This window comes from Phacochoerus africanus, chromosome 2 (assembly GCF_016906955.1).
Source record: "Phacochoerus africanus isolate WHEZ1 chromosome 2, ROS_Pafr_v1, whole genome shotgun sequence".
In the NCBI taxonomy this organism is placed as follows: domain Eukaryota; kingdom Metazoa; phylum Chordata; class Mammalia; order Artiodactyla; family Suidae; genus Phacochoerus; species Phacochoerus africanus.
Window position 1 is genome coordinate 147,977,429 of NC_062545.1, and position 17,907 is coordinate 147,995,335.

A 17,907-nucleotide genomic window follows, 5' to 3' on the forward strand; every position below is an offset into this window, starting at 1 on the left:
AGAGAGACAGAGACAGAGAGAGAGTGAGAGAGAGAGAGAGAGAGAGAGAGTGTGTGTGTGTGTGTGTGTGTGTGTGTGTGTGTGTGTGTGTGTGAGAGAGAGAGAGAGAGAGAGAGATGAGGGTGTGGGGAGACGCATGTGTATATGTTCCTTATTTTTTTTAGTCCATTTCTCCCTCTTTTATTTATTTTATTTTATTTTATTTTATTTTTTTATTTATTTGTCTTTTTAGGACCACACTTGCAGCATATGGAGGTTCCCAGGCTAGGGGTCAAATCTGAGCTGTAGCTACCGGCCCATTCCACAGCCACAGCAATGCTAGATCTGAGCCATGTCTGTGACCTACACCACAGCTCAGGGCAATGCTGGATCTCAACCCACTGAGGGAGGCCAGTGATCAAACCCCGCATCCTCATGGATACTGGTCGGGTTCATTAACCGCTGAGCCACGACGGGAACTCCTAGGCCATTTGTTAAATTCTCTTTATCTTCCTACTTTGCTTGCCGTAATGTGGAATTAAAGTGCACTTTTAATTATGTGTTATATTTTTTGAGTCAAAGTTGATATTTCTGTGTGTGTATAATATTTCATATAATGGCTTTATTGAAACAAAATTCACATCCCATCAAAGTTACCCTTTTGAAGCATCGTTGTATATTTTTATAAAGAGAAGGAGGTGAGCCTTTTTTAGCCCTTCCACCCAGATCTCTGTGTTGAACTTTATAAACTCTGTGAACAGGTTCACTGAATCTCAGAAGGAAAAAGCTTCTTCCAGAGCATTAGAGTGAAACATAATTTCTTGATTTTTCAGGCTTCTCTTTCTATACCGTGTTTTGTCTAAAGAATTTCTCCCTGAGTGTTTTAAATATAGCAGTGGGGGAGAATTAATAAATTCTTGTTAATAACTTCTCTCAGGGCCAAAGAAAACCCAGGAATTCAAAAGGATTAGCTCAGAGCCCTTAATCTAACAAAACCTTCCCGCCACTTCTACCTGTTTGTCTTTCATTGTAAATTCCCCTCTCAAAGATTTTTTATGCTTAATTTAAAATCCTGGGAAGAGAAAATCTTCATTACTGTTGGTGCTTTCCTGTTGGCAAATTTAACCTTAGCCTTCCCTTAATTCTCATTCTTTCTTTGAATAGGTATAATCCTGTTTGTTCATTACAAATTCAACTCGTTGAGGGCAAATGCTGCATGGGAGATAATGAGTGGTCATGATAAAGCCATTTGTTGGCAGCCTCGGGGGCATTGCCAGATTATTCTCTGCCTCTCCCAGTTATAGCTGCCTGGGCTGTTGACATCTGGAGGCAGAGGGCCACTCAGGGTTTAAGCAGGTGGATATGCCATTCTTTCCTTTACAGTCTCAGGAATCTGATGAAGAGAAAGCCAAGGAATTTGGACTTGGACATCTTTTAAGACCCTTCCTGGCAGTTAAGGAATGAGTGGTACTAGTTGGGTTTTTGCAGAGGTAACCTTTTTAAAAAAAAATTATTAAATATAGTTGATTTACAGTGTTATTTTCTACTGTACAGCACAGTGACTCAATTGTACATGTGTATATTCCTTTTCAGATTCTTTTCCTTTGTGGTTTATCACAGGGTATTGAAGATAGCTCCCGTGCTTTACAGTAGAACCTTGCTGTTTATCCATCCTACGTATACTAGTTTACTTCTGCTAATTCCAAACTCCCAACCCCCTTCCCTCCTGACAACCACAAGTCTGTTCTCTATGTCTGTGAGCCTCTTTCATAGATAAAATCATTTGTGTCATAGTTTGTATTCCACATATAAGTAATATTGTATGATATTTGTCTTTCTCTTTCGGACTTACTTCACTCAGCATGATAATATCTAGGCCCATATGTGTTGCTGCAAATGGCATTATTTCATTCTTTTTAAAAATTTTTTAGGAGTTCCCATCGTGGCACGGTGGTTAACAGATCCGACTAGGAACCATGAGGTTGCGGGTTCGGTCCCTGCCCTTGCTCAGTGGGTTAACGATCCGGCGTTGCTGTGAGCTGTGGTGTAGGTTGCAGACACGGCTCAGATCCAGCGTTGCTGTGGCTCTGGCGTAGGCTGGTGGCTGTAGCTCCGATTCGGTCCCTAGCCTGGGAACCTCCATATGCCGCGGGAGCAGCCCAAAGAAATAGCAAAAAGACAAAAAAATAAAAATAAAAAAATATTTTTTTTTAATTTATATAAAGTATAGTTGGTTACAAGGTACCAATTTTTGTCTTCTTTTTTAAGGCTGAGTGATATTCTATTTTAAATATGTCCCACATCTTCTTTATCCATTCATCTGTTGATGGACATTTAAGTTGCTTCCATGTCTTAACTGTTGTAAATAGTGCTGCTATAAACATTGGGTTGTATGTATCTTTTCAAATGGGAGTTTTGTCTGGATATATGCCTGGGAATGGGATTGCTGAACATCTAGAGTTAACCTTGAATAGGCATGCCAGTGTCTTGACTAGTAAACAATACACTCTTGTAAAACACTTGGTCCAAAGCAGACCAAGATTCCAAAGTCCTCCCTCCTCTGGGTGGCAGCTCTGTTGAGTGTGAACTGGGCCTCTTGTCTGGTGTAGCCCTGAATTGTTCTTCTGCTTCTTCCTTGCTTCTTCCACCCATGTGTCTCATCTCCTCAAAGCTCCGAAGGCTCAGGGCATGGTGAGCATGGTGCGAGCTGGCCAGGGACCTGGTCCTAATGTGGGTTGAACACTCCACCTAGTGTGGGCTGTGGATAAGTGTTGACTTAGCATGAAGGGATATCACTCTGAAACCTAGAGCCCAGAGCTGCATGTTCCCGTGTGTCTCTGCATCAATCTGTGATGCCAAGTCACTGGTATCTCATCCTTCTGACGCTCTCCAGCTGGGACTGCAGGTTGGGGGCCAGACTGGGTAGCAGGTGGGATTCTTCCAAGGGCACCACGTATCCCAGGTGCACTGTGGTCTCACCTGGCTCTTGAGCCACATGAGATGCCAAACTCCATAGAGAGGTTATTTGGCCCTCTGACATCATTGTGTCAAGGGCCTTCGCAGTGTCAGATTCTCTTTGGGGAGTCTACCATGGAGAAAGTACTTCAGATGCAGCAAGTGGTGTTTTTGGCAAATGCATGTGTTTTTAGTATATTTTTAATTTATTTATTTTTGGCCACACCCGTGGCATGCAGAAGTTCCCGGGGTCTCAGGGATCAAAGCAGCACCACAGCAGTAACCAGAGCCATAGCAGTGACAACACTGGATCTTTAACCCTCTGAGCCACAAGAGAACTTTGTAAATTCATGTATAAAAGCAAAAATGAAAAGGAGTATAAAATAGGTAACCAACAAAGATCTGCTATATAGCACAGGGACCTCTACTCAATATCCTGCAATAACCTATATGGGGAAAGAATCTAAAAAAAAGAATGGATATATGTATATGTATCACTTTTCTGTACACCTGAAACTAACACAGCATTGTAAAGCAACTATACTCCATCTTTTAAATGAAAAAAAACTTTAAAAAATAAAAGGGAAACTGGAGCATATATCCTAGTATAACCTATTATGATAGATTGGTTAAGTACATGCTTATATTCATGCAGTGAAATAGTTTGCTGACAAAAAGTTATATTCTACAATATTCATGTATTAATTTAGCAAAAATTTATTGGGTATGCATATCAGAAACTTGCCACACCCTGAGGCCAGTGAGCCAAATAAAAAAGGCGCATTCCTGCCCATGTGATACCTCTGGACTGATGAAGGGAAGAAGACAATAGACAAGTGAAGAAATGATTCCTAGGTGTGAGTAACATATTATGCCAAGTAGGGAAGGAGGGGAAATCAGTGTCCTGTGCAATTTCAACTGTATAAAGAATAACCATGCATAGGAAATAGCCAAAAAGAGAATATACCAAACAAGTTAGAGGTGATTTTTATTTTCTTCCTTATTTGTTTCAGTATTGAATAATCACCCCTCTTTTATAATTAGGAAAAATAACTTAAAAAGAGAATTGCACTTCAAATTATGCCATATACTAGAATACTTATTTTCATGTCTAATGAAGGCAGAAGCTCCCTTAGTAGAAGTGAAAAGAGCATGCTCACCTTTAAATATCAGAAAAAGGAGGGCAATGTCGCCCAAATCACCATTGTCCAAACCTTACCCCCAGGTCAAGTTTTCCACTCAGTACCTACTGGCAGAGGGGAGGTCGCCTCCCACAGGCCACCCCCAACCTCCTTTTTCTTGTGCTCCTAACTCACCAACACCACGCCTGGCCCCTCAGAGGCTCTGGCACATCTCTCTTTCAGATGGAAAGACGTAACAGAAATTTAAAGCCAGTGTGAGCAGAATGTCTTCTTGGTCCACTTGTGTTTGGTGCAGATGGGGCACATCTGTGCTTTTATGCATCTTTGAAGTCTCATCCCTTGTGCCTGACCAATATTTTTGATAAATTTCTGAGTTTACAAGTTGAATCCAATTTGATCTTATAAAAAAGGAATCAAGCTCTTATCTGAAAGATGCTCACCTTCTCATGCCAGTAAGAGAAATGCAGAATAAACTTCTCTGAGTTACCAGATTGTCTGTCCATGGCCGTGAGGATGAGGAAGCAGGCAGGTTGCTGTGTGACTGGTAGGAGCATGAAGTGACCAGACCCTGTGGAGAGCAACTTGATAATTGACAAAGACAAATTCACATTCCCTTTGATGATTGCAAAGAGAAGGTTATACTGTTATAGCCTTCATGTAAAAAGAGTCACTAAGTCATTTCCAGACGTCCAAGAAATATGCAAAGCATTCTCCTTTTAGGAATGCAGACTACAGATATACTTATGCACATATAAATGATATGCACCTTAGATTTTGTTTAACCAACACTGTAACAGCTCCTACAAGACAGTCACTGTTCTAAACGTCTAACCATCAATAAACTTATTTAATCGCCCAAGCAACTCTATGAGGTAGATGTTATTATCGTTATTATTATTATCCCCACTTTACAGATGAGGAAACTGAGCAGAGAGATTAGGTAATTTGCTCAAGGCCACAGGGCTAGTAGGTGGCAGAGCCAGGATTGAAGCCTAGACCATGCAGACCCAGGGTCCTTGCTCTGACACCCTCAACAAGTCCCTCATCATGTGACAAAGTTGAGGCACTGTTTGTAATTGCAAACATTTGGTCGCTGGTGGCTCAGCGGGTTAAGCATCTGGTATTGACCCTGCAATGGCTCAGGTTGCTGCTGTGATGCAGGTTTAATCCCTGGCCTAGGAACCCTGGACAGGTGAGGGTAAAAAAAAAAAAATTTTAAGGAAACTATTTATTTATTTATTTATTTTTAGGGCCTCACCTGTAGCATATGGAGGTTCCCAGGCTAGGGGCTGAATCAGAGCTATAGCCTCTGGCCTACACCACAGCCATAGCAATTGGGGATCTGAGCCACATCTGTGACCTACACCACAGCTCATGGCAATGCTGGATCCTTAACCCACTGAGCGAGGCCAGGGATCGAATCTGCATCCTCATGGATGCTAGGCACATTCGTTTCCGCTGAGCCACAACGGGAACTCCAGGAAACAACTTAAATGCCTCTCGGGGGGGTTGGTTTGCCAAGTAAGTGTCTCCACACTTCTCTAATGCAGTGATGGGAAGATCACCAGGACGCATTTTCATGGAAGAAGCAAGGTGCAGAAGGTGCTACAAGGTGTACTGATAAAGAGGATGGGGCAGAATATGTGTTCACATTTGCTTGGATAAGAATAAAATACCTCCAGAATGGTGCACAAGAAACAGGCAAAGGAGTTGTCCAGGGAGAGAGATGGTGGCCAGAGAAGGGAGCTAGAGGGGACCTTCCATTGTATTCCCGTTTATACTTTAAGATTTTGAGCCATTCATATTTGTTTATTATTTGGAAATGTAAATCAAAATCCCTGAGTACCACAGCCCTTTCATATTTCTTCCTTGACTTTAGAACCACTTTGTTTATAGATTATTATATTGAACTAAATTTTTTTTTTCTTTTTGTCTTTTTGCTATTTCTTTGGGCCGCTCCTGTGGCATATGGAGGTTCCCAGGCTAGGGGTCGAATCAGAGCTGTAGCCACCAGCCTACGCCAGAGCCACAGCAACTCGAGATCTGAGCCGCATCTGCAACCTACACCACGGCTCACAGCAACACCGGATCGTTAACCCACTGAGCAGGGGCAGGGACCGAACCCGCATCCTCATGGTTCCTAGTCGGATTCGTTAACCACTGTGCCACAACAGGAACTCCCGAGCTAAATTTTAAAATCTCATATAGGAGTTCCCATCGTGGCTCAGTGGTTAATGAATCCGACTAGGAACCATGAGGATGCGGGATTCGATCCCTGGCCTCGCTCAGTGGGTTAAGGATCCGGTGTTGCCGTGAGCCATGGTGTAGGTTGCAGACGCAGCTCAGATCCCACGTTGCTGTGGCTGTGGTGTAGGCCAGCGGCTACAGCTCCAATTAGACCCCTAGCCTGGGAACCTCCATATGCCTCCAGAGCGGCCCTAGAAAAGGCAAAAAGACAGAAATAAAATAAGATAAAATACCAAAATCTCATATATGTGAAAAGTAATACATAATGTCATTTAAAAAAAAAAAAAAAAGCAAACAGTCCACAAGGGAAAACAGTAAAAATGAAGCCTCTTCCATTCCTGAATCCCAGGCTCCTTTCCTGCCCCCTTCTGTAAGACAGAGCTCCTACTGCTGATTTCTTGGAATTTTTGTCCCTTTTCAGTTTTATTGAGATACAATTGCATGTTGCACTGATGAATGTCAGTGTGCAGCATAATGACATACCCTGAAATGACTGCCACAGAAAGTTAACATTCATCATCTCGTGTAGACACACAAACGAAAAGGAAAAAATACAAAAAAAACATGTTTTTTCCCTTGTAATGAGAACTCGGGAGCCCCTCCTCCCTGGGTTTCTTGGAATTGCTGATCCCGAATTGGAACAGCCCCTCTTGTTTCTCCTAGCCAAACTCTATCCGAAAATAAGAATCTAATTTTAGTCACGAGGGCTTTGGTGGGTGTTTTTGGAGATATTACAGAGGGTTGAAATAAATCTCGACTCAAATGATAGCTCACAGAGCCCTTGTTCCCGCCGTGTAGTTGTTATGCTTCCCGCTTAATCATAGCTCATCACTCAGCAGCTGAAATGCCCAGAGCCTTTGTGGTTTTGAAATGTAGCTTTGATTTGATCCTCAGGAGTTGAGAATGGATGACGATTCCTAGCCAGGCCCTGTGGTTCCTGCACCTGCACCGTGTGAAGCACTTCTTGTGTTGGCATCGCTGAGTGGCCTGCGTTTGGAAAGTGTTAGGGAAATGGCCATGGGGTGTCTAAAGGAACCAGGCCCTTTGGAGGACTGCATCCCAGGAGATGGTCAGCTCAGGAGGGGCCAAAGGACCTTCGATCTTGGCCAGGCCAGGAGGGGCCCAAACAAATATAGAGCCTGACTTGGGGGCTTTGGGGACTGCAGGTTTTTGGGACCTGGGAACTTTGATGGCTAGGACAGTAGTTAGAAACTGTGCTGCTCTGTGCCGTGTTGTGTGACAGAATCACAGACACCATGTAGAACAAATAGCGCTGGAGTTGGCCTGGTGAGTTGCCTCATTGCCCACACACAGGCTGAGGGCAGTGTGCACAGGTAGGACCCCACTTCCCCATTCTAGGACTTAGGGAGCCCAAGAGACTCCTGGAGTTAGAACAAAAGCTGAAATTATATGGTAGAGCTGCCTATATTGCAAAAAGAGCATATAGACAGAAACCTCCATTCAGAGGAGAGGAGTGAGCAGAAGTGACATTAAAATCAGAAATAAAGAGCAAGGAATCCAAGCAGAATCCTTGCCTAAAGGGTTCTGATGGCTAAGAAACCCAGTGACAGAAAGTGAAGAGGGAGCAGAGGTTTTCCCCGGCACCTGGCATGCAGCTGGCAGACACACGTCCTCAGCTGCGGTTTGGTCACTAAGTTCTCCAAAGTGGCTTGCAGCTGTGTAATCGTGTGGGGCTGATCTGCTTCTCAGTCAACACTAAGGGGCTGGAGCAGGTCACACTGGCCCTCAGCCCCTCACCTTCATGACAGTGATAGCATTACATCCCTGACAGGGTCACACGGCTCTGAACGCTGGCCTCACCATGGCGAGAAAGGGAAGCCAGCCCATGGCCACATCTGACTCTGCCTCTCATGTGTTTTATTATGTCAGGGATCTTGCCTAGAAACTGCAGGCCAGGTGTCGCCCCTCCTGTTTCCATCTGAAGAGACCTAGCAGCATGGGCCACACGCTCATGTGGAGGTGGTAGAGGTTGGGTCCCCCCTACCACCTGCATAGCTGGGTACTCTCCCCTGAGCCGCTTTCCTCCGGGGCCCGGCTCTCCTCCCCTTAAACCCTGCCTCACATATGTACCATTTATCCCGCTGTCCCCAAGGATATTGTCCCTGTGCCCAGCCTCTGTGGACAGTTGGGTTTGCACCACCACTACCATCCACCAAACTTGCCTGACTGTCTTGGGCCAGCTGGGAAGGAAAGAGACAGACACCAGCATTCCTGTGACCCAGAGTAGGGGATCAAATAGCAGGACTCCTCGGTGTAACCCAGTTAGCACACTTGGGGGTATAGGGGTCAAGAGCCAGGCCCAGCTCCAGATCCACCCTGTGCCAAGACAAGGAGGAGGCTGCTGCCCATCGGGGGGGGGTGGGGGCCTGTCGAGGGAGGCTGCAAGACGGGGAGGCAAAGAGTGGGGCCCAGGCAGGAGGTGTGACTAGGTGACTAGGAAGGGAGGGTGGTGGGCTCAGAACTCTGCTGTAGGGGGAGGGCTTGGGGGACTGACTTGGCAGCACCTGGCACTTCCATGGTGACGGAGGCTTCTGGCCAGAACACATCAGTGACTTCCAAGGGAGGCTCTAGACCATTGGGTGACTCTGAGTCTGGTGCCTTCCAGGGAAATTGAAAGAATGGAGCCTTATCCTGTATGGCACAGCCGAGCACCCCTACAACACCTTCAGCTCCCATCAGTCACGCTCCAGGATGCTGGAACTCTCATCCTCGGAGCTGGAACCACCCAAGGCTGCCCTGTCACTGTCCCAGCCTGACATTCCTGAGGACGAAGAGGACTACACAGGTAAGGGACCTGAGGCTGGAGGAGACCTCGGTTATCCAGTGTAGCTCTTAAAATGTGGGCTGTTCCCGGTGGAAGGTGGGGGTTAGGGTTGTAGGTCTTCCTCTTTTAATGATGGTAATTTGCACTCACAGCTCCTTCCTCCCATGGCTCTCCTAATATTTTACAGACCAGTAAGTATGCTTCAAACCAGTAAGTACTCTCCAACCTTCCAGGCCGGGGAAATAAAGGTTCCCTATGCCCAACCAGAATGGGGACTTGCCCTCTGGCTAATGAGACTCCTTCAGGGGTATCCCCTTTTCCTCAGGGGCCCCTATCTCACATCTCTGCCTCCTGACTTTCTCCGAAGTCCATCCACTTTCAGTCCTTGTAGCCAGAATATGGGAAGGACCCAGGATGGTTGGCTTGAACGAGCCTAGTCAGGAGTTGCTGGCAGTGGTGATCTTGACCAGCCAGAGGGCTGAGAGAACGACCCACGACAGGGTCTCAAAACCTGACGTCAGTGGACACTGATGCTACACGGTGCAGCTCAAGCATCTCACAGGAGGTAAAAATGCCTGTTGCAAATCCTATTTCTCCAGCAGCCCCACTGCCAGGTGGCCCCTGGCTCTGGGCCTCCAGCTCTCCATGCTGAGAGCCAGAGCAGTGGGGAAAGGGCTTAAGACCTTGGGCGCCGCCTTGATCAGCACGCTAGGTGAGAAGCTGGTCCTTTCTCTCTGCACCATCCTAGTGATTTGTAAAAACAGAGCCTTTCTGGTTGGGCATATTTTCCTTAGCTAAATATTACAGCTACTTGATAAATGATGGGCGAGATCTAAGAATATTGATGCTTTGAGTTATCTAATAGCTTCTGGGGGAAAAAAAAAAAGTAACAAAATGGAGAAATCCACCAATACATATCAAGCATAAATTGCGGCCGATTCAATTTTAAATTTTTTCTACCATCCCTTTAAAATGGAGCATTGAATTATGTATGGACTAATCTGCTCTGTTTCCCCCTGTGATTTATAAACTGTGGCAAGATTCAGTAATTATTAATAAAGGACTGATCTTTTTTCCTTAAAATCTGCAACTTACTCTAACCTTATCCTATCCTGGAATCTCGCCGTAAGACTGTTCTGCAGCCCAAGCCACTCAGTCCTTCCTGAGCTCATCCTAGGTGGTTTGAGGGGGTCTCTCTGGGATTAAGATGTGTGCCTGGAGTTCCCGTCGTGGCGCAGTGGTTAACGAATCCGACTAGGAACCATGAGGTTGCGGGTTTGATCCCTGCCCTTGCTCAGTGGGTTAACGATCCGGTGTTGCCGTGAGCTGTGGTGTAGGTCGCAGACGCCGCTCGGATCCTGCTTTGCTGTGGCTCTGGCATAGGCTGGCAGCTACAGCTCCAATTAGACCCCTAGCCTGGGAACCTCCATATGCCGCGGGAGCAGCTCAAGAAAAGGCAAAAAGACAAAAAAAAAAAAAAAAGATGTGTGCCTGACACTTGGGAAAGTTCTCTGAAAGTCTCTGGCACATGTGGGGCAGGTGCACTACGTACTGCGGAAGAACCGGAGGTGGGAAAGAGCAAGAGGGTAAGAGGGGGTGCTTAACAGGGAGGTGGAAGAGGAGCAGCCACAGGCACAGTCAAGGGCGTGTGAGCATCTCATGGGTGCCCTGGGGGCACCACCCTCTCAGTCACAGACAAACAAGCCCAGATACAGAAGTCTAGGGAGGAGAGACTATGGGGGATGGAGGTGGGGCGATTTTGAGGTGAGGTCATGATTTTTATGCCACACAGCTGAGAGGGCAAAGCAGGAGCTTACAGAGGTGGCTGGGTACCAGGGATATGGTTATGGACAGATGGCACGTGGAGGGCACTGGGCCCAGTCCCCAGGCCTGCCAGCAGGAGCGCCGGGCAGTACTGTATTGAGGGCAGGCAGGGGGCGGGCCAGCTCTCCCTGGGACAAGAAGTAAAGGGAAGGAGGTGACTGGGGCGTGGACAGTAAGCCTCCCAGGACAGAAAGGGAGCAGGGCTCCTGTGGGAGGTGTCAGGCCCCTCGCCAGAGCCATCAGGGCAGCTGTCCTGTCAAGGAGGCAGCTATGAGGTGTTTCAGGGGCAGGTGACATTCTCAGCCAGTGTTGCTCCCTGGGAATGGAGCAGGGGAGGTGGCCAGAGGCTGAAAGGGTGGGAGGCGAAGGTCATGGTGGAGCCGGGGTTCCTGAAGTTATTGAGCGTATGGAAATCCACCCTGAGACGGGGAGGGCGCCTCTCTGCTCCCCAGGTGGGGCTGAAGCCTCGTGAGTGAGGTGCCCCAGTCACACACCATCAGGAAGGAGACGGGACCAGAGATGACAGGGCTCTCAGTGCAGACACCTCTCCTCCTACACCCACCTCAGCCTCAGAGTGACACAGAGGTTCCACTTGGAGCACTTTCCTCAGATGTATACATGGTGAAAAAGGCTGTGTTGCTTCCTGAGTCCTCCTGTTCCTTTACGGGTTGGTCTAAGCCCATAAGGACAAAACTCATCCAGAACGCCCCAGTTGCTTTCTAACATTTGTTAGCATGTTTTTTTGATCCTGGATGTGCTCCACAAAGGATTCAGATTGGAGTTTTCAAATAAGCCTGCATCATTCTAACACCCTGTAGAGAGGGTCAGTTGTTCACCTGCTGGTTCAGCATAAGACGTCTGCTCCCCTTCCAGCTGGAACCTTGGGAAGTGAGACGTGAAGATAGTGCATCTCTGAGGAAAGTTTGGACTCATTGAGAAGAGAGGAAAAGGAGACAAGAGTATAAGTACAATGAATAATACCACATGCTCTCCCACAGAGTGAGTTACAGCTGTAGCAGAAATCCCCTCTCATTCTCAGGAGTGATGGAGGGGTTGGGACCCGATGGCCAGCCAGGCGGATTTAATTTAAGAATGTTTCATGGCACTGGAGTTCCCATCGTGGCGCAGCAGAAACGAATCTGACTAGGATCCATGAGGACACGGGTTCGATTCCTGGCCTTGCTCAATGGGTTAAGGATCCGGTGTTGCCGTGAGCTGTGGTGTAGGTCACAGACATGGCTTGGATCTGGCGTGGCTGTGGCTGTGGTGTAGGCCAGCAGCTACAGCTCCGATTCAACCCCTAGCCTGGGAACCTCCATATGCCGTGGGTGAGGCCCCAAAAAACAGGAAAAAAAAAAAAGAGAGAAAAGAATGTTTCAGGGCAGAGATGAGTCTTGATATTGGGCTTTTGTTCAATTCTGTTGAAGTATAGTTGATTGGCAGTGTTGTGTTAACTTCTACTGTGTAGCAAAGTGACTTAGTTATACACATACACATTCTTTTTCATTTTCTTTTCCGCGATGGTTTATTATGGGTTATTGAATGGTGATTCCTGTGCTACAGTAGGGCCTTGTTGTCTGTCCATCTTCTATATACTACTTTGCCTCTGTTCATCCCCAAGTCGCTACTGGCTTTTTGATAATCCAAGTAGAGAGCTGTACAGAGGAGGGTGCTTACAGATATGGACCCCAGCACCGGGCATGGGTGGGTTCTCACCAAGCCCTCTGGTGCAGGGCTGGATGTGGCTGTTACCTAGATGCCTGTCAGGGTTCTGTTGCCCTTGCAGGGGGCTTTCCGCCCAGTTCTTGCCAAGTCTCTCCACCGCAAAGAGGCCTGGAGGGAGGGGGCATCCAGAACATCCCGTGTGTGGACAGGATGACACCTGTGCTTCCCAAATTCTCATCCCCTCTCCTTTCACCCCTCTCCCCCTACTCCCTAGCCACTAACCAGGTATTTATCGAGCACCTTCCCTGGGCCAGATGCTCTTCTGGGTGCTGGGCGATTGGCAGTGAACGCTCGAGACCAAAGCCTGCCTGCATGGAGCTTTGTCTCCTGTGCCAAGAAAGAGGGAGGAATGTGGTCTGTCTCCTCCCTGGGCCCCTACATCTCCTGAAAGTTGAGGAAACTGTTTATCTTCTCAAGTGAGACAGCCCTGCCTTGAGGAGAGACAGGGGTGGGGTCGTCAGGCCGGCTCGGGAGGAGGCTGGACCTGAGCGCCAAGCCTGTGTCCCGGGGCGCAGGGCCCCATGAAGGATTTGTGAGGAGGTCCCCACAGGTGGGCTGGGATGAGGTAGGCAAGAATCAGATCAAGTGAGAACTGATTCCAGAATTGAACAGCCATCTGGGGCTGGGAGGGGTGGGGTGCCTTGCACTAGAGTTTGGCCTCTAGTGCCCTCCACACCCCGGACCTGGGGGAGCAGCCCACGGTTTTGAAAGGGGTTCACGGTAGGACCCACAATGAAAGCTTTGGAAATGTCAACAACGGTACACCTTCAGGGAGGGAAGCAAAATAGAGCGAGTCTAACACTGGGAAGGTCTGGAGGCCCTTTAAGGACGAATGAAGAGGGCTTTGTGCCCTCGGCAAAGACTCATTGTGGACAGCAGAGAATGGGGACTTTTGTCTTGCCCTCTCGTCCCCATGAAATGCTGGTGGCCAGCAAATCACCTCCTCTTTACTTCTGAACTCACTCCCCACCCTTCCAACAACTGAAACCTTGTAGAAGGTTGTTTTTTCTTCCAAAGACTCAGAAGCCCTCGGAATGCCCTCCTGGGCTCCTCCCCACATGGGGAGGCTTTCTGGGGCCATTTCCAAAGGAGGAACAGGATGGGGGACAATGGAGGCAGGAGTCCCACTACAGCGCTGGCCTGGTCCCCCAGGTTAGGACACCTGTGGATGGGCTTTCCCAGGCCCCTGAGGGCAAGAGCCAGTCAAACTGGGCACTTCCCTGTGGGGCAGGTGGAAGGGAGACCTGCAGGTCCCCATGCGCCTGCATTTTTCTCCATCGCTTTGACAACAATACACAGGCTCCCAGAGTTAGAATTGGGGGCTCAAGGGAAGACAGGGGTGGCGCTCCACAGAGGGTGAGAGAGAGGGGAGCCGAATAGGGTTCAGCTCCCACCCAGCCCAGACCCACCCGAAGGACATAGAAACGCATTCCAACTCCCTTAACACATGTGTGGGATGTGGCAGTTTCTCTTCCAGCCTCTCCTGCTTACTTCCATCAGAGCATCACTGCTTGGTGGTAGCTTCCTTAATGCCCTCAAGCCTCATCTCCCCATATTTGCATTGCTTCGTCCTTCTCGATGGAAATCAGGCTTGGCAGCTGGCCCAGCATCATGACTCTGATGCAGGAGATGACACTGAGTGAAGCATTCCCCATCCCACCGACCCCCCTGCTGTGGCCACTCTTCTAGAATCTCACGATGCCCCTCTCCCCACTGATCTGGGTCCCCCTGCCACCACCACCCACTGTCCTGCTTGTTCTCAGACCATCCCTGTCCAGAGTCATCAGACCCTCTGACACTTAGCTCGGCTCTTAGCTGAGGCGGATCCCTGTCGTGGGGCAGGGGGCGCTCTGGCCCTGTGGTCTGCCTCTCCGGCCCCAGCAGGGGCCTGGCAAACCGCGAGACCTAGACACAGGGTCCTAGGGGACTGGACCTGATGGAGAAAGCATCTCTATAGGTGAAAGGAAATATTTGTTTCTTTAAGGTGTGTGCCATCCGGAGTGTGGTGACAAAGGCTGTGATGGCCCCAATGCAGACCAGTGCTTGAACTGTGTCCACTTCAGCCTGGGGAGCGTCAAGACAAGCAGGTAATGAACTGGGCTGCACCTGCATGGCCTCGAGACCTGCCAGCATGCTGCTAAGCAGCCAAGCTGTGTTCTTTGCCCCTATAGCCCAGCGCCCTAACATCCTAGAAAAAGAATTAACTAACACCCTAGAAAAAAAAATCACATTGAGGGTCACTGCTTTGGGTTTTTATGTTTAGTATCCTTTTTTTCTTATCACACAAGTAACTCATGACCCTGACAGAGAAATCAGAGGCTGTGGCACTGTGGGGTCTGTGCTTATAAACTTACTTTCTCTCCATTTTGTTAAACAAAAATGGGTGCTGTTGAGCCTGCCGGCCCCTTGGGAACTGCTGACACAGTACAGTGTCTGTACAGGTGGCCATGAACGAGGCCCCCCATCCGTGAGTGTGGAGCACATTCCCTCAGGGCTCCAGCAGGGGTGCACTGGGGACTCTCACCATGTCCTCGGGGCCCAGGCACAGCCACACTCACCTTGCCCTGGCAAAGACGTTTGTCCTGCTGGCCTGACCCATGGTCTGGAGATCTGCTCACTGCCTGTGGGCTTGATGGGTGGGGTTTTGCCGGAGCTGAGACTCCCAAAAGTCCTGTCCCATCATGGTGTTGCCCACGGCAGCCAAGCACAGCCTGCGAGTGACCCACCTCTCTTGAGGAAACTTTGAAAGGGAAAGAGTCCTGGGTCCCCACCAAGTTCTCAACCCTCTCCTCCATCAGGAAGGCCTCCGGGGCATTGATGGTTTAACCTCCACCCCAGGGCCTTAGTTTCCTCAGGGCCCTGCTGAGGTTTTCTCAGGAGGCAACTGAGGTCTGTCTCTGGCAGCTGCCTTCCCTGGCCTGGCCCCGCTGTGCTTGCCACAAGTACGCAGCTGGGGCTCAACTGGAAAGGCCCTCTCCCCGTCTGCCCCCACAGGAAGTGCGTGAGCACGTGCCCCTTGGGCTACTTTGGGGACACAGGAGCACGACGCTGTCGCCGCTGCCACAAAGGGTGTGAGACATGCTCGGGCCGGAGCGCAACCCAATGCCTGTCTTGCCGCCGAGGGTTCTATCACCATCAGGAGATGAACACCTGTGTGACCCTCTGTCCTGCTGGGTTTTATGCTGATGAAAGTAAGTGCGTGTCCCAAGGATGCATCAGCCCTTCTCTGGGCCGGGGTCCCTTCTGGGAGCATTTGCCCAGCCCTCTGCTTTCTGTGTTCTGTGTCCTGAGAAAGGATCCTTAATGGGAGAGAAAGGGAAATCCAAGCCCTGGGATCCTGTTAGCGGATAGCAGTTCACACACACACTGGCCAGGGTGGTTCAGAGCAATGCTGGGATGGAGCCCCTCATAGTCCAGGAATGTCGCGCGTCTATAGGGAGGTGGCTTGAGGAGGTGGCCCTCAGGCTCAGACTGAGTTCAGACTTCCAAGAAGAAAGGCCCCCAAGAATGTCCTGCAGTTTTTCCTGGAGCAGTGGATGTGTACATGGGCCAGGGTGCAGGGACCTGGTGCTGGCTTGTGGCCTGGGTGATTGAAAGTGGATGAAAGCCCCTTCCAGGAAGAGCCGAGGAGCTGAAATGGGCGTTTAAGGAGAGGGAGTTTGGCAGGTCTCCATGAATCCAAAGAGGAGCCTGCTGCCGGCATAACGGGCCTCAGGAAGACGGGATTGGTCTTAGTGCACTTTACACAGTGACCACGTTCCCAGGAGGTGGGTGATGCTTTCCTCACCTTACAGACAGGGAAGCAAAGTTGAATGAGGGCTAGGGGCCCACATCAAGGGATGACCCAGGCAGTACTTGAACTCAGAGCAGTGTGACCCGCTGTCCTTCCATGCCACATCCCAGGAAGGAGGATGGGTGGGCTCTGGGGCCAGGACCCCAGGCCAGCATTTCACCACTCACCTCACCCAGAAGAGGCAAAAGAGAGGGTGTGGATTAAACTGATGGGCAGCTCTTAGATGAGTTCAAAGAAGTTACTGTGTTACTGGCTGTTGTGCAGGGACAGGCCTACCCAGAGCTGGTCTCTGGGCCTGCATCCTACAGGACAGATCCCATCACAGCCCTGCTGTTACTCCCATGGAGAAGGAGCCAGGGAGTATGTCTTTAAAGAAAGATATAGATAAGCCATCGAATAATCACTCTCCTTAAGGGGGATACAAATAATAGTCGTGCAAGATGTGTTTCACAGGCTTTGCAAACACCTTCCCTGAGTGGCAACCAGACCTGTGGAGGTTCCTTCATCTCCACTGCCTGCTGCTCCCCCTGGGTGAGAATCAGCCACTTTGGTCACCCGCACACACCCTCCCTGAGCCCCTGCAGTGCATGTACCACCTATGGGGCCCTGAGGAGGAGGCAGAGCACAGGGTGGCACTGACAAGGTGCCAGATGAGTGGCCTGGATAATTGCTGAAGCCATGCAGGTGGAGCTGAGACCCAGGTCTCCCCCACACTCCGCCCACCAAGGGCTGGAGGGCATCATGTATTCATGTCTGTGTACAGAGTGCCCAAGCATCAGTAAAGACCAGGGGGAAGGCTCTGGGGTGGGGGATCAGCACTGCCCCTGAGTAAGCTGTTGCGCCCTCCGGGGGCTGGCTCCAGTCCCTAGGGAATAAGCAGGACCAGAGGCTGTCTTCTCTAAAAAGGGCCCACCTCCAAGCCTCGGGGTTGTGTGAGGACTTTAGTCTCCTCCAGAAAAGAGGTGCGAGGCCTACGCTCCCACGCATGGGCATGTGGTCTCCGCGTGCCTCTGGTGGTTCTGTTACCACATCACCCATCTGTGGTTGAGAGGGCTGCTGCTAATAGCTGTTGCATCAGCCTTGCTTTGAAACACTGGAGGCTCGTTTGCCTGGGTTTGATCCCCATCCATTCTGTTCCCCCTTCTCTTTTCCTCATCTTATTTTTCTCCAGGTCAGAAAAACTGCCTTAAATGCCACCCAAGCTGTAAAAAATGTGTTGATGAGCCAGAGAAATGTACTGTCTGTAAAGAAGGATTCAGGTAGGACCCTCCCTTCAGACTGAAAAGCGTGGCCATGTGTATATACTGAATTTAGTTTCTATCACTCGGTAAAGTTTTTGCCACTTTTTCCTAAAAGCCCCAAAGCCTTTCAGGATAAAGATTCCAAGTCAAGGAGTCCCTGTTGTGGCTCAGTGGTTAACGAATCTGACTAGGGTCCATGAGGTTGTAGGTTCAGTC

The 17,907-nt window shown here is 49.3% G+C and overlaps 1 protein-coding gene across 4 annotated transcripts in view; it reads left to right on the top strand.

Annotated features, from left to right (window-relative positions):
* PCSK6 (proprotein convertase subtilisin/kexin type 6) overlaps positions 1-17,907 on the top strand; it is a 188,424-nt gene that overhangs the window by 155,057 nt on the left and 15,460 nt on the right. For 2 of the 4 annotated variants that reach the window (XM_047766897.1, XM_047766896.1), the window contains exons 14-18: positions 8,950-9,129; positions 9,261-9,299; positions 14,642-14,744; positions 15,652-15,848; positions 17,622-17,709. In XM_047766897.1, the coding sequence (XP_047622853.1) occupies positions 8,950-9,129; positions 9,261-9,299; positions 14,642-14,744; positions 15,652-15,848; positions 17,622-17,709 (607 nt within the window). The remainder of the gene's footprint in view (positions 1-8,949; positions 9,130-9,260; positions 9,300-14,641; positions 14,745-15,651; positions 15,849-17,621; positions 17,710-17,907) is intronic. The other 2 variants (XM_047766900.1, XM_047766898.1) reach the window with 1 other exon arrangement.